Here is a 17,319-nt window from a genome sequence, read left to right on the forward strand (position 1 = left end):
TAGCTAAATTTGCTGAAGCCTTAGGCCTTCAAGCTGTGAATTTTTACCTAGATAAGTAAAAGGGGGCCCCAGAGCCGGTTCAAGCTGGAGGGATAAAGAAGTTGCATGGACAGCAGGAGTAGCAAACCTTGAAGATAAGAAAGGAAGCAGCCTGCCTAGAGACAATGAAGGGGCCCAATGAAGAAGGGGAAGACCCCAGACCTAACTATTACTATTGGTCCAAACCATCGCTTAAGGGGTGGGGAATTTAGATTGTAAGGGTATAATTGCCCAGGGATTTCTTTGTTCGGGGTCCCTCTTCGGAGGCACCCAGCTCGAGCTGTAATTACCGCACGTGTATCATTAAATTTTATTTCTCTCCAATCTGACTTCAAACTTCTGCCTCAGCAGGAACCTAGGGTCGGACCCAGTTATGGTGGCCTGCAAGCCTAATAGTTTCCATAACACTAGGGTAAAAGGTACAAGAGGGCCTGAGAGCCTGAGGCCTAAAGCCTACCTTCCAGACTGACTCTGGTGCTTCAGCAAGACGTGGGGCGAGAGATGGATTCTCAAAGGTATCCATCTGGGTGCCCACATGGTATTTGCTCTAGGCCCTAATAAGTCATCTGTCTCTCCTGAAAATACTCCAATAAGAAAATATTTATGGCTCTGGGTGATGACTGTGAAAATTGTATTCCAATTTATGTGGAAGGAAATATGATGAATATTATTTCACCATACTTAACTTCCTTTGGAACAAAGCGTATCTTTATTCTTTAACATTCTATAAAAACTGTCTGAATTTTATTTAAATTGGTTCTGAATGCCAGTTTCATGAAGAAAAGTCAGGATTCACAACTGGTTTTCTTTCCAAGGGGTACAAAACTGCTTTTTTTTTTAGTTTTATAGAGGTTTTGAATGTGTGTGGGAGGGCGGGAGAAGGACTGAAAATATTTTGGGGCATTTTTACTTAAAAATTTAATGAAATCATTATTAAAAAATAGGCTGCTAAAAATGCATTTTCAGCTAACAATTTCTTAACTTTTTAATTGTTTATATTCCTGTTCAATAAAAATATTGTTATTTTATAAAAACTGTTTGAAAAAGCAATTTTTCAATGAGAACATGTTTAATATGAAAATTGTAACTTCAGTAAACAGATCAAATGAGGAAAGCAAAGAGTAAAAATATAATAATACAACACAGCATAGCTGTGAAGAGAAATTAAGGCTGTAGAAATTATTCAGAGGTCAACAGTAATTGCACATTTATTAATGAAAATTTTAATGCTTCTTCTGGGAAGAAAGATGACAGAATTGGAGCTGTAATGGGATTTTAATTATTTCCCTTTTTAACAAATACATTTTGCACCTATTTTGAAATAATAATAATGGCAATGTTAAAAACTAGACAAGACGCCTCCTTCTGAGAAAAGAAAAGCCTGCGCTCACCAAGTAAAGTGTCGAGTGTCACATCCTAAAATTATGCTGCTGTACTGGTATGAAAGACAACGCTAACCTCGAGGCACTCGGGCTCAGTCGCTGGCTATTTCTAGTGTATGGGAGGAGAGTGCTGCTGGAGAGGGGATACGGTTTGCTCACAGCTCCAGGAGGCCGAACACCTCCTGGTGGCGGTGATGCCCTTGCTCAGATCTGCCGCATCTTCCTGCGCTGCTAGGCCCTCTCGCTGCCGTGCCTTTTCTTCCATCTCTTTAAATTTCTGAGTTATGCTCCTTAGCTTGGTTCACTGGGCCAAAAAAGCATGGATTCTGTAAAACTGCTAAGGGGGCCCGTCTGCTCCTTGCTGGAATCCGCACCCCGGGCTGTGGGGGACTTTGCTCCTTTCATCCTTCTCCTCTTCCGTTCCTCCTCCCCTTTCCCCAGGCCACAGTTTGCTGGGATTTTGCACCTTTTATTTCATGTGTTGCTGGGAAGTGACACAGCCAATTGCTTGTCCCTGGGTAGAGGGCGACAGGGAAGTCCTTCCAGCCTTCAGCCCTGGTGCCCTCCTTGGGCGCTGCCTGGCAGTCCCGCTCCCCCAGACAGCAGCAGCAGCACAGTGAAGCTGAACTGCTTTAAAACCTGCCTCCGGGCTGCTGCCTCTCTTGAAGAGAAAGCAGGTTTCTAATGACCCACAAGAGCCCCAGCAAAATGCACTGGGAAATGCCCCAGCAAAGGCCCTGCCCCGTGTGACTGTTGGGGCCTCCCTCAGCAGGTGGCATTGGGAAGTCCTCGCACTGCTTCATGCTGCTGATCATGGCTGCTCTCACCAACCCCCAGCAGAAAAGAAATGAGGTTTAGATCTTATTTCCAGTAAAGCTGCTATCTCGGGCTTGCTATCCTGTCTGTCAGGGTTGTATTTTCCATAAGTCCCTACAGCTGGTCTCTGATGGCAGCCTTCAGCTTAAATATTATTAATAAAGATCATGTTTGCTACACTTTAATTTATCAGTTAGCTGGCCTACAGCAATTTTTGGTCAGAGAGGGGGAAGATGTCTCTAAGCAGGCAGTTTGTCTTTTCTTGTCTACAGAATACAGGGTGCCATTCAGAGCTCATTTGAAGTTAATGGAAGGGATCCTATTGATTTCACTAGGCTTTGGATCAGACATGTATTGAGTCCTAAACCTGGGGGGAGTTTTGACAAAACACAAACTTCTTTAGCTCCCCAGCACAGGCAAAACATGCTATCACTGTTTTACAAGGAGCAGGGGGCTGGGTGCACCTGGTGCATGATGGGGGAAGGGGGCAGAAGGACTGAAGGATGGAGTTATTCTCTGCAGACCCCAGCGAAGGTCTCGTCGCCCCAGGAAGAGAATTGAAACCTCCCCAGTCCAGCCTGGTGCTGCCCTGACAAAAACAACTGCCCTCACTTCCATTGCGGAGCAGAAAAGTACATAATAAAAAGTAGGGCAACAGGGATGCAGCCTGTGCCAGGCAAGACAGCGGAAGCATTTGTTGTAAAATACTAGCTAGATGCGTGTAGACAGGCATACAGCGTCTCTTTTCCTGGGGACAGGCTATCTCTGAGTGATCGGGGGTTGGCAGTGTGCAGCTCTTGGTGTTGTAGGAGCAGGGCTAGCTCTGCACCAGCGCGCGGCTGTGGCACTGCGGCCTTCTACCTGCATGTCTGGCCAGGCTGCGAGCGGCGAGACCGAGCAGCCCTCAGCCTTACGGGTGTCGGAGCTCCTCTTTCCCTCCGGGCGCGGAAGCTGCCTGCGAGCCCCGCGCCGTCTCTTCTCTGCACGGTCGCCCAACTCCTTGGGGACTTGAGCAGCCTCTAGGAGCGTGCGCAACATGAACAGGGCATCGCCCTTAATTCAGCCTGGCAGCAATTAAAAACCAAAAAACCTTTACAATAATTTTGCCTGGTTTGTTCCCTTGCTTGAGAAGAAACAGAGTGCAAGTTTTCTGTGGGGTTTGGGGAAGGTTTTTTTTAATATTCTGCTATAACTCATGAACAATTTAGTTTTTGAAAATGAAATGTTACAGGCCATTAGGCTATGATATGACCTAAGCCCCACTGTTATTTCAGTCACAAGAAAGGTTAAATTTCATGTGGCCAAGATTACTGAGGTTTTAAGAACACCAGTATCAATTCTCCGCTGCAATTGCTTTTCCCAATATTTTTGTTCCAGAGCCATAACTGCAATCCTGACAGTCCTCTCTGCGGCTGATCCAAAATCCTTGAAACCAGTGGAGGGCTCGCCGACAACTGTTGTGGCTTTTGCACAGCCATTTGCTGGAATCGCAGCGTACGCTACGGCGTGGCCAATGGAGTGGTATCAGTTGCTCTCAGACCACGGTGGCAAACTGAGCAAGAAACTGAGGAAAACTACTGATAAGCCTCTGAAAAATAGCACCAGCAGTAAGACACAGCAAACCACAAGCGCCACTGAAACAGCAATAGGCGCAGCCAAGGAGGTTTTAACTCTAGCAGGCCTGGAGCCTGCTAGCTCCAGCTGGAGCCCCGTGGGGAGCGACAGCTCTTGCTCCCTCTCCCCTCCCGTCACCCCAGGGCAGCRAAGTTGCCTCTTGCCCCCACAGCGGGGTCATGCCTTAAAGGCTAGACACAGCCCCACAGTCACAAGAGCTGCTATTTACAATCCCATTCAAACTTTCTGGTGGAGATGGCTGTGTGTCACACATCCTGGGACAGGGCTGAGGAAATGCTCTCCCTCTCCCTCTGCTGGTTTGAACCTGAAAGTGTGAGGGAGAAGCAGGGAGAGAGTTGCAAAGGGAAAGGGTCTCTGCTTTTTCTCTCCTCTCTGGTTAGAGTAAGAGGGGCAGGAGGCGAGCATGGGGAACACAGAGGGCGAAGGTCAAGAGAGGGGACGAGCGAAGCCATCTCCCTCTCATTCATTCCTCCTTGGGGGGCACCATGGCTGTAAGTGCACTGACACATTATTTCCTTTTAACCCTGAAAAAGTAGCTGGTAGCAGTTTTGCCTCACACTGGAGCCCAGGAATTAGGTCAAAAAACTGAAAAAAAATCCAAACCTTGCTTTCTGAAAACAAACTCTCGTAGCCTTCAAAGAATGTCGATATGCATATTGACATTTAACTTGATTATGGACTACAAAAGATACTGGACTCATCTGTCACAGGTATTCCCAGTGCCTTTTTAAAAACAGTCTTCTAAGTTTTAAATCTTCTCAACATTTCAGTAGTGTAAAGCTGAAGTTAATCTGCCTGTATCCTTCATTCTTGCTGCAATGTCTAGACAGCACATGTATGTCACACTTGCTGACCCTGCCTCTAGTGCTGCAACAGCGGAGCAAAATGGCATGAATTAAAGCTAAGCATCAGCTGTAGCTCTGGCTTGTGTCAGCCTTGTCATAGCCTCCAAAAAGGCCTTTCGCTCGCAGGAGAATGTTTTGCATTTCACGTTTCTCTTGTATTTATTTTGGACATGTTTTTAAAGCTTTCTTTTCCTCTTTTTGTTAGTGGTTAAAGATAGCTGGCTGTAGGTGAGTTTTGCATTAAATCCAATAACAAACGTGTTTTATTTTGTGTCTTTTATGTAACAGCTTCTGAACATCAAGTCTATCTTATAATTCACTGCATACTGGAGTCATGAATTTATCCTCCCAGAGCAGAACTAATAGGAGCAGACTTTTGATTTCAAAGAGAAAAAGATCATGACTTTACTGCAGGAAAACTGTGGATCACGGCTGGGTGTGGGACTGGAACTGAAAATTTTTTTCAGGGTGTTTATGTTTTGTTTGCTTATTTGTGTGCTTTACATATAATCCCATAGCAGTGGGTGGTACTCATATCATCTCCATAAACAAATGATCTGGAAAGCAACCTGGTGTTTAATTTCCTTAACCCATCAAACTCTCCTTTGCTCATATAGCAGCACACCAATCTGAAACCTTGACTCAATATTCTGGGCAACTTGAGGGGGGAGGACGAATTGTTGGTTTTTCTTTCTTACTTTTGTTAAAAGGCATCCAAGCATGGCTCTTCCTACCCTGACTAACCTGGGTAGGTGCCAGATGGATTTTCCCTTTCTCTAGGCAATGGCTCAGGAATTTCAGCTGGCTAGAGCAGGGGCTGCAGGCTTTTCACTGGCCTTTTCATTCTAGCCTACCCTTTTTCACCAGTTAATCCCATCTCTCTCCCCACATCCACTGTTAGTTGGACTGCACTGTTCCTTTACAATCAGCTTCCAGAGAACTAAATTCTGCCTTTGCCTTATAGAAACAAAGAGATGTGCCTAAAAGAAAAGCTTCCAGCCACTGATGGAATAAGAAATTAAAATCCTGAGGCAGGGCCCATGGTAGCAGAGTGCACGGCTGGCCAAGCCACCATGCTGGCCTGGCTCTTTAAAAAGAAATTTGTATTATGTAGTTCCCAATATTTATCATGGGCAGCTAACCTTAAAAAAACATGATTCTCAAAATGACTGAAAAGTTCACAGGGAGAATTCTATATCCTCATTGACTAAAAGCTTTCTTAACCACTCTGTTTTCTGTGCTCTACAACAAATAGCATGACACATAACATATATGGATTTAAAGTGGGAAATAAATACCCTAACCTAATCCCATAACTGCAAAATGGCTTTCTGTATCAACCAGAATCTTTAATTGTCACTGCTTTTCTTAATGCACAGAACTACCATAAGCACTCGTGGATTTATTTTGCCTAAATTATAACTCTTTCTTCTTATTATTCTCTTTCAAGTTCCCTTAAAAACAAAAAAGCTGAGTCATACCTCACTAACCTAAACATCTCCTCTTCTGAGAAATAAGCAATGAAGAAAGGACACAATTTGTAATAGCATAGGTTACTAGGCTTCCAAATCTCTCCAGGTGCTTAGGGAGTTAAAGCTTTCAGTGAGTGCCTGTGACCTTGGATATTAACATTCAGCCCATGTACCGCTGCTCTTGTGGGAGAGCACTTGCATGCAGACCCATCAGCGCCCGAGCCCCTCAATCCCGCCTGGCAGCACCCTCAGAGCACAAGCATTTACCAAACAGGGGAGGCTGCGCGTGCTGGAACAGACCATACTGGAAATGGCAGCTGAACCCTAAAGCTAAGAAAGCACTTCTGAGCCTCAGCTTCCAATTTCATCTGACAGGCTATTATGGAACTGACTCTAAACTGCACTAAGAAAACTCCAAGGATTTCCAGATTCTCAAAAGAATAAACAAGTTTGGGTTTCTCTTTCATTTAAAAATCTTAACTTTTCACTCCTTTTTAGGAAGCAAGAAACCAACATCTGCCTTGCACTGTTAGTATCTGGGTAAGTTTTTTCCATTGGGAAAAAAAAAATTTTCAGGAAGATGCAGTCCCTGCTCTTTTCTTTCAGATTTTTTCTTGCCTCTCCCCTTCCAAGGAGACAATTGCTGGCACAAATATAGAAATACCGACTAGCATTTAGGATAAAGATGCTGTCTTACTGACCACTTCCTGTGAAATTCACTTTACTCTCAAGCACATTTTAATACAGCTTTGTTTCTGAAAAAGTGAAAATTTGGACAGAAAACCAGTACCTATCTGTGAAACATGTAGCATCTTAGACAAATAATAACTCTAGTTCCCCCATCAACCAAGGTCTAGTCTGCATAGTATTTTCACAGAAAGTTACTAAAATACATCTTTAAAAATAGCAGAGGTATATATTCATAATTTGTCTACTTTTTTTCAAATACAAATTAAGTACAGACTACATCCCTGCCAATTTTGTTTCCAATAGCAAAGGAAAAATAAAACTATGACAAATTACTTTTATTACTTCCTTAAATAAGAACTGAAACTTGTCCAAAAAAGCACATGAAAGACTAACTTGCATGACTTGAGCTTTTGCCAGGTATAGAAGTGATACAATAAAGCAGTAACTTAAATGCATATTGGGTAGAAGAATAATTAACAGGGCATTTAAAGAATGCTTGATTTTAATAGTATAAAGGGAGTTAATTGGTCCATTGATTTCTTGTACTTCAAACAAAGCAGATTTTCAATTGAAACAATACCTTAGTTATTTTATGTACGTGTTATTGTGTTGTCTCAAGACTCTAGTCCTGAACTCCTTCAATACTTAGAAGTCCTGCTGGCCTCAGGGGGATCTTGGGTGTGTTGTGATGGTTTATCAGGACTGATCTGGCCAGTGGTACAGTAATTGGGCATGGCCTTGAAGAAAGAGCTTCTCTTATTTGGCACAATAATTGTGACTACACAAGGGAATCGCTTTAGATGTTTGCTTAGTTTCTTCCCCTCAGGACTTAACCCTGCTGCCCCCAAAATCAACAGGAACTTTGCAAGTGATTTAAGAGGAAGCAAGATCAATTCTTAAAGCTGAAATCACTTTTTGTTTGGCAGAACTACACTGGGAGTGAACCAACCCTTCTGAGTGACCTGAGTAGTTCTAAATGCCCTGAAAGCCTTATAATTACCTAACCGGGGTGTTGGCTCCCTAAAGGGAATCCTTGAGTGATGGGTGGGCCTGTGGGCTCAGCAGTGTGGTGTGGCCAAAATGCTCTATATTCTGGCTAGTCCTGGGAGCTGGAAGTGCCCCCTTGGCTCTGCACTGCTGCAGTTAATGACAGTTCCGGACTGCCCAAAGTTCTGCAGGGAACACGGATGTGACAAAAAGCCAGCTGCATTTCTTACTTCCCCTGCCCTGTGCCAAGCACATCCCAATCGGACTGCAGAGTCTGGGCTTCTCCTTTAGACGCCTGTCATGGCGCGAATCTCGGGGGCCAGTTTCCACACTCGCTGACATCAGTTCAGCAGCGTGACTTCACTGGATGCTGCGCCGGGGAGACCAGGACTGAGTGTCGCCCCGTGTTGTCTATGGGGGTGGCAGGCACAGTTTTTAAAGCAGAGGAAACACAGCTTGTTCCACTGCCACCGCCCCCCTCTTATATATTTATAATTAGAAAAAAGTGTTGTAAGTTGTTTTGAAATATAACTGAGTGTTCTGATTCTCCACAAATATTTCCATTTAGCCAAATGATACATTTTACTTAAATGCAGCCAAGAAGAAAAGCAAATGTGAGGGAGAGATCTACCAATTCCTCTGAAACTCCATTTTCCAAAGAAGTGTGTGAATCTCTTTTAAATACATTACAATTCATTCTCTGTTTACTTTAGGTAAACAGAAAAATTCATTGTGGAGCACTCATTTTTGCAAGCTAATCAAGAACATTAGGTCCCAACAGATTCATTTAATAGAAATATAATAGGCATTCCTGCTTACTTTTAATCTTGCCTAGCTGCAAATGCTAAAATGAACAGCAAATTAACCCTGCCTTGGAACAGAGATCCTTTCACAGCTGATATCATCTCTCTTACGGCTTGTAAACATTCCAGGCTCCCTGTCAGTGCTTTCCTGGCTTTCACTCTTTCCCCACAGAAGAGAAGAGGAAAAAGCGCCTGTTTGCATTAGCTCCAAAGTAGAGGAATAGCTGAATTCTAAAGGGAGTACTGCGTGTCCGCTCTGCCGTGTCTCCTAGCAGAACAAAATAGAGCAATGCTGTCCAGAAACAATGTAAAGCTAAAATGTGGATGGGAGAGAGATTTCTGCTTTTGGGGGCACGTTTGAGGTGGGTGGGGGCTCTTTGTGCTTTACCAGCCACTCCCTAAATGGCTTTTTCTGATTTACTGTACAAGACAAGATAGTAAGACAAGGCCATTCATGTTCTATAATCAAATATAAAAGATTTTCAAACAATCTGAGATCTTAAATTGTTCACTAATACCAGAACTAGCATCAGAACTCTACACAGGAAAAAAAAAATACTATAATATTTCATAATGTATGTCATAATGAACAAAAGCCTTTCAAAAAAAACCTGTTTTCACTGTGCTAAAGTAACAATCTAGACTTGTTGTAAGTATGTTATTCTTACAAGTAGTTCGCAGTTATTCTTGAAGGCAAGTCTTGGAGTTTCCTTAGCATAGTGCTGCTGGGGAAAATTTTCAGCATGTCCATCTTCATCTCTAGCCTGAAGGGAAATATAATGGCCTATTTAGGGACTTACAAATAATGGAAGGAAAAAATAGCTAAAAGCATAACAGCTCAGATCATTAAAACAGACGGGAATCCCAAAATACAACATTATTAAAAAGTTTGTTTAAATACGCAGTACACCTTTTAGATATGAGAACTTGGGATGCTGTTTTCTTACATAGCTTAGGTTGAACATGCAAATTCATTGCAGTGTAATAATTAGAACAACAAGAGACAAAACCAAAATGAAATATTTGAGCTGGAAACTGAGTACTTCAGGGTTTCAATTTACTTCATTGCATTTTTCAGGATTACATTACATACGTACTCTTTTAAACTTTTTGACATGCTAAGCAATCCCTAGATAATGTACTTGTATTTTCATTTTAACAGCAAGGCCAAAAAAAAAAAAGTTTTCATACTCATAATTTACATGTAATACTACTATAGATAAATGGATTCCCCCTCCATGTTTAAGTGAAGATTTGAAAGGAGCAATCATCTAGCAAGAACAATGATTCATCAATCAAATGCGGTAAAAATATTTAATTACGAGGATGCATTAAAAGTTACTGGTTATTTGGAACTACACTGTTAATTAAGAGAGCTGAAGTTTAAATGGAGACATTAACAGAGCCCATTAGCCATACTGCTTGCATATAGTATTTTCCTTCTAATCTACAACGTTTTCTGGTTTAGAGTTAAAGTAAAAGGGAAAAGTAGGTGAAAGGAGGAGTGTCAGCAATACACTCATTACACTGTTCATTTGGGTGACACTTGCACTCTGTTCCACTCTATCTCATCTGATCCCTGACTGTTCACTCTCTCCCTTGCTCAGCCTCCCAAAATTCACAGCTGAGCTGTCTCCCTCACATATGGCTTGCATATAATTATGCACATTCCATTTTACACTGCATTAAAATGATGAGATCCTGGCTCCCGGCCAACAGATTTAAATAAGCCCCAATGAAGCAGAGGAGAGGAGGGGGGGGGCAGCCCAGGCGAGCGACATAGCGAGGGGCAGGTAGTCCCAGTTCCTGGCTCTTCAGCGGAAGCGCCCGGCCGCTGCACAGGGAGCCGCCGAGTGCTGCCTGGTGTGGTGCACGGGTGGCGCGGGGCTGCGGCAATGCACACACATCTCCGCTCTACAACAGCACTTACATATTGTTCCTCCTTAACGTAGTGTGAACTGTCTATTTTCATGTGTCACACTCCAAGCTCGGCGACTTTTTTAGCGTTGGCATTTATGAAAGATATTTACACCTTGTACATTCTACGACTTGTTGTTTGTCTTCAAATAAGCTTCTGCCTCTCCTTGCAGAGAAAGGGTGGGAAAGGGGAACAGCAGGTTAACTGTGCTGGTGAGGTTTAAGAAAACCCAAAGCAGTTTGCCTTGTCCGAAGCCCGTTGACTCAACTGGGCTTTGCCTTGGGCCCCTGCTTGTCTGCCAGGTAGAGTTAACAAACTTTGCCTGACAGAAATAATCACAAATTTTAAAAGTGCAAAGCTTTTCTGAAAGTATGTTTCAAGTAGTACCTACAATTCATTATTATTACAAGTAGCAGGAAGTGGAAAAGTAGTTTATTATGTTCATTTCATGGCAGCTTATGTGTATTTTCTTTTACTGCCCTCAATAGCTGCAGGGTGGAAAATGTTTAGAATTTTTCCTTCAAACCACAAAGAAGGGGCAGGGCATTCCAGAACACCTGAAATTACTTTTATATTGACTATGGTTTAAATTTGCTGTATTCTTGTAATTATTAGTTTGAAACTGAAACCTCTATCACGCAATAAATATACCCATCGTGCTGCGTGGAATATAAAGGCTGTCCGGATTTGACTGTGTTTTGTAAACTTCTTTTTCTCTTTTTGAAAACGAATTTTGTCCTTTCTTCTCCTTTCCGTTCCCTAAGCAAAGGAGGAAGACCAACTTGCTAAAGTTCTTCCAAATAATCTAGGACTCAGCTGGGGGGCGAAAGCCTTAAAAATGCCTTGCACAAATAGAAATGGACCTGTTGGCTTGGTATTGCACGTGACAAGGGGGCACGGATTGACTACATTGGCAGCCTTCCCCTCAGTGTTCTGCCCCAGCAAAAATGGTAATGGAAAAAGAAAAAACCTTAGCAGAGCCAGGTGACAGAGAACAAGCAAGATATGCTATAGGACACAGACATTATATAGGGCTCTGAATGTGCCACCAAACTCACGAAATCGTATCTTGGCTCTGTTGTAGCTGCCCTGTGGCTTGCACTATCCAACCTGCCTGTGACCCTTGTTGCGCTATCTCAGTGCAGGCACACACCTTATAACATGAAATGCATTTCAGGGTGTTCGTCATGCGTGTGTCAAAAAAGAGAGACACCAACCCCACTGACCTTGAACCACTTACCAAAATTGCCAGTTAAACAAAGGTTATTCGCCCATGCTCACAGCAACGCACTCACATCCTACTTATTGAAACCTTGTTTTATTTAACTTTGGATATCACCAAAAATTCCTTGAGGAAAAAAATCCATGTATTTTTTGGATTAAAAAAATCCAAAAACAGTTTAGCTGCATATTGCTATCGTTTACTCAGGCAATAAAAGTAAGCGTAGCTTAGACAGCTAGTTTTCATTGTAAAAAACACCTATTCTCAGCAGACAGGGCTACTGCCCTGGTTGCATGAATTCACTACTACCATCTTCCAATTGTAAAGAATTTGCGGAAGGAAATACTCTTATGAAGTTCAACACTGTTATAAGTGTATTAAAAAAGTGGCTCAGAGTTCATCTTGTCACTTTAATATTTTTTATGCCTATCACCAACTCCCTCTCCATCAGTGCTGCACACTGGTGAGCAGTCACCTCAGCAGCCAGGCTGACAAAACTGTGGGAGCGTCCATTTTACTGTTATTCGCGGAGGTGTACAGCGCATAACGCTCTCTGTGTCTCTGCACAGGCTGACAATATCAGTGGCCAAACTCTCACTGCTCTCCCCAGCATCTCTACCTCATGCACAGCACATTGGTGCTGAATCAGGCCTGATTGCCTTGGGATGTAGTTCACATGCTATTGTTTAAAGGGAAGCAGCCGAAAAAGCAAAACCAAACCTGTGATCTCTCTGATTTTTTGAACGTTTTTAAACTGCTAAAATTATTATAGAAACACTCTCATCAAAAAATGTCCAAAGTGTTATACATAATTGATTGCATAAAGGCGATATATGGTACAACTTCTCTCAAGGCACATTTTGTTCCAGAACAAAAAAGGCTTCAGCTCCTAATCTGAGGCCTGGGACCATGGTGAGCACTGTTAGTTTTGTCAGCACAAAACTGCCGCAACTTTACTGTGGCGCTGTCTCTCCTGGGATTTACTGAAGCTCCTAATTCAATAGCCTGTCGTGGCGGTCAGCCTTCTCCCTGTCAGCTGCATCAGCCCTGACAGGGAAAGCTGGCTACCCCCTGGCCACAGGATGCCATGCTGGAGAGCCAGCAAAACCCGAGGCACTCGCACTGCCCCAGGTACTTTTGGCAGAAGAGAGCACTTTACCCAAGCAGTATTGCCTTCAATGAAGATCTATCAAGGAAACTAGTCAGCYTGGTGGAGTGAGTTTGACTGGGAGGTCAGTATGATGATGGGTTACACAAGAAATCATAGCCTTTAATTGCAGGTTAGATATCAGGAAACCCTTCTTAATGATAGGTAGAGCAAAGCACTGGCATAGATTGCCTAAGGAGGCTGTCAGAGCTCCATCACTGGAGTTTTTTAAGAGCCAGTTAGGCAAACATCTGTCAGGAATGACAGGCACGGAGCCATTCCTGACTTGGGGAGGTGGGAGGGATGAGACAGCTTTTCCTTTTCTAGGTTCCTTCCCGTTCTCTTTTCTACCATGGAGCTTTGAAGGAAAATGGCAGAAGGGTAAAAAAAAAAAAAAAGGGGAACAGGGATCTGAAAGGACCTCTCTGAGAACAGCATAGTGTTTGATGTTCAGAGATATGTGTACTCATTAATAAGTGCTTCATGACAACTATCTTTGGCTACACAAACTGTGATATCTGTTCTTAAGCCAACCAGCCTATGTTTGTGAAAGACGCCAATAGTCTGGAAACAGACCATATATTAAGTTGAGGCTTCATTTTTTAACAAGAAGGAGTAAAAACAATCTACAGTAGAATTTCCTCCTCTCCACAACGCTTTCTGCATGAATATTTGTTTCTCCTTATTCTCAGAGAAAAAATTATCTTGATCCAGACAAGAGATTTCTTCGCTTCAGTGTAAGTCTTTTTATGCATTCAGCCTTAGTCTTGGGAGAGGAAATCTGTGCTTACATTTTAATATTAAGGGCAGAATCTTATGATAGTATAAGTCACAAGGCAGGCTGAACAGAATAATTTATTAAAATGGAACTTGTTAATGCAAACCTTTCACTAAAATGGGACAATGCTTTTGCAACGAAATCCTATCATTTGGTCTACAGAAGTTTAGTGCCATTTAACTGATAATACCTAGCATCTAATCTCTAAGGACAATAACGAATTGAGCAATACAAAGTGACAGAATATTAGTCTGCTTACTCTGTATAAAATTGCCACCTTATTTCCCTAACTATCCTTTAAAAGAGATGAAATATCTGACACTTACCCCCAGACATATTAAACACATGTATTAGTTGAATGTTTCTGGTAGGACGAAAAACTGTGGAAAGTTGAACAATGTTGCTATAGAAGTGCAGACATCTATGCTTCAAAACTCATGTCCCATTGAGATGCACAGAGGAAGTTCACATCACTTAATACTATTGTCTTTGGAGGTTGGCTACAGATGCGAGCAGAAAGCCTTGCTTCCGTTTTCACTGCAAAGGTTATCTCTTCTGCCAGAAGGGCATGGGATTCCTATGTGCTTGCCCCTCCTCTCCCCACCACCTCTAATGCCTTTGCTAAGCAGAATTCAGTGAAATTTGAAGGAAATCCTCAGGGAGACCCTAATCCTTGAAATTCTAGTTCCTGTGGATCTCTGTTGTCCCAGATAATCAATTATCACGGTCTCTACATTCACTGTACCAGCAATGGTAAAAATAGTACTAAACTTCCATCTGTTGAGTATATTCTTTCCAGAAATATTAAAATACTAACTCTGGCCTGAACTGGGGTTTTGCTAGAGCCTGAAGTCGGGGTAGCATGTTGTTGCTCCATGCTGAGAGCAGAGCAGGGGCCAGGGGGTACAATCCAGAGAAGACTTCTGTGTTTCAGGAACCACACAGTTAAGGAGTAAGTCTTTGACTCAGGGAAAGTCTTCACTCAGGGAAAGCTTCCACTAAAATTTTATGGGAGATTTGCTCTTCGCAAAGACTTCAGGATTTTCCTGAATCACAGAATGATGGAATAAAGAGTATTTATTAATTTATTGCCTTTTTCAGCTGCACTCTATCCACTAATCTCTGTAGGTGTCATTTTCTGCCACTCCAAGACTCTAAAGGCTTTCAAACTTTTGAAAAGTCCCAGGTATTTTGAAACATGTTAAAACAATGTGTCATATAATCTCCCCAAAATCAGATCAGTGAAAAGGAAGGACTTAAAATCACATTGATTGTTTATCATATTGTTATTACTCACATCACATGAAATTCTAGGTTAAGTATTTCGCATGTTCTGTTGTGACCATCCCAGGTTAGAAGCAAATACCTGACTCAGAGTTTCCCAGCTTGGGGTCTCTCTGACCCTAGTGGTTCCCTGAACACTTGGTGGTGGTCTGTGGAGAGCTTGCAGGTCACATGGTACTAACTTCCCTTGTTTCCAGCTGCTAAAATGCATTTAAAGACAGCTAAAAATACATTAAATACTTTCCTAATGTTATTTTTCCATGTAAGCAACTGCTGTAGTCACCACAGGAATGTTATCTGATTGCCAAGGGGAGGGGAAGTGGTCCATGAAACAATCTGTCTACTGGAGGTGATCTACAAAGTTAAAAAGAAATTGGGAATGCGCCCTCTTATAACTTTTTTATTAAGTATGCAGAAGAAAACCAGAAGGGCCTTTGCTAACTTCTTCTGTTCCTCCTCTCTTCTCTCCCCACACACGCCACCCCAACACACACATGAACATGCATACAAACACACGTATGCATGTCCCCATTCATTATTTAAGTCAGGAATTCAGATCTTCTCTACCCTGGAAGAATTCACCAGTGAAGAGTGAACAAGGGAAATAATACCAACAGACAAGCAAAACCTTGGAACTGTGGTGAATGTTTTTTCCCAGTCCCTAACCAAAGGGTGCGCTGCTGAAGCCAGGTTTGTGCATGTTGTTGCGTGGGGTCTAACTACAGCCTACCTTGAAATCTCTCCCTGGCACTCAGTTGCTCCTGACACCTGTATGTTACAGTATGGACTCCACGGCTGTGGAGTCCCTTTCAGAGACAGTGAAGCTATACGGTCACTGCGAAGGAGCAAAGATGTCCCTGCAAAGATGCAGTACCTAAATGGCACCTGAGGTTCAGTTCCTTGCAGGCATCTTTGACAAGACAATGGACCCCTTTAGCTGACGTATCTCTTGGAAAGATCTGTTCAGGCTTTGCATCCATTTGATGCACTGTCATATGTCCATTATAACAGTGATGGGTCCAAATCCAAACTCTAACCTCTATTCCGATTTTAGTTCACATTTCATTTCTACAACTGTCAAAGCAAATGCAAAATCTGAACACAACAACACTAATAGCAGACTGGATTTAGAAAGCACCTGAAGTCCACATGTTCAGGAAAAGCTTTGGTGTGGGAATGACTTGGAGCCAGAGGTCTGGCTTGTGTGATTAAAACCAGAGAAAATGCATTCAGAATATCTTGAAATCTTCTCCACTCTGCCGACATAATACTCTCTGACCTTAAAAATAAATGGAGTCACCAGGTCGAACCTGCTATTCTAACCAAATTCAACCACACTTCCTCATTGTCCTTTTCCAAACAGGTGTAAAAACTCCTGGGAAACAGGCATTTTTGCTGAGAAAAGCTGCCCCAGAAAAATGTAGTATGACAAAGAAGGAGAAGGTGCCAATCTGCAGAATGATAGGGCAGTGTTTCTGAAATTATCTTTGTCAAAGCAACTGAAGAATGCCACGTTCATTTTCTTGCATAAGTAAAGCACACCAAAAACACCGCAACAAATGTGCTTGAAAATCTGATAAGCAGTTATTTATGGATCTTTTCTTTTTTGAATAATGCTTTTCTTCCAAGGGCTATGGCTCAAAATGGTATAGCTTTATGTATTACATTTTTCAGTCAGAATTTCATGGTATAAAATTATCCACAGTTTATATTTAAAATGCAAGCTCCAAACTCTGTTAAAATGTAAGTAATATTATAACTGAATCAAAAGGAAATACTAATAACAGTACCAGCCTAGTGCCTGCTAAAGTCATAACTTTCATCCTACTGTTTTTAAAGTCAGTCAAGTCTTTCACCAAAAAAAAAGAAGGATTCAGCTTTCTGGATTCTATATACTTTTTTTCCCCTTCCCCCATTTTTTTCATATATTATATAGAAGAATACTTATTTTCTGTTGGGCGTCTCATCCTTCTGGGCAAAATTGGGATTTTCTTTTTACACAGTTTTCAACACTGTATATTTATAGCCCCTTCCACCACACTCATAAAATACTTAGCAAAAACTGATGATCACCTTCAGTTTCACAATACATCTATAAAGAGCTAAGGAAAAAGAATTCTTTGAAAAAATAGTGCTGTCTACTGCCCTGGACCTCTATTCTAACTTTAGAGGAAGGGGAATCGAAGGACTGAGGTGTTAAATGACTTGGGTCCACACACAAGTGAAGGCAGCCCAGCCTCAATCCCAGGCCTTTTTATGGCCAGATCGCTGCTTAAGCGTAGAACTGCCTTATGCTCTCAA

General features: G+C 42.3%; 1 protein-coding gene across 1 annotated transcript in view; it reads right to left on the reverse strand.

Moving 5' to 3' along the window:
• Positions 1–17,319, reverse strand: part of SOBP (sine oculis binding protein homolog) — a 102,708-nt gene that overhangs the window by 28,421 nt on the left and 56,968 nt on the right. Inside the window, exon 5 of the mRNA XM_026089484.1 lies at positions 9,338–9,433. Coding sequence (XP_025945269.1) covers positions 9,338–9,433 — 96 coding nt within the window. The remainder of the gene's footprint in view (positions 1–9,337; positions 9,434–17,319) is intronic.

Source organism: Apteryx rowi, unplaced genomic scaffold (assembly GCF_003343035.1).
Source record: "Apteryx rowi isolate R43461 unplaced genomic scaffold, aptRow1 scaffold_819, whole genome shotgun sequence".
In the NCBI taxonomy this organism is placed as follows: Eukaryota; Metazoa; Chordata; class Aves; order Apterygiformes; family Apterygidae; genus Apteryx; species Apteryx rowi.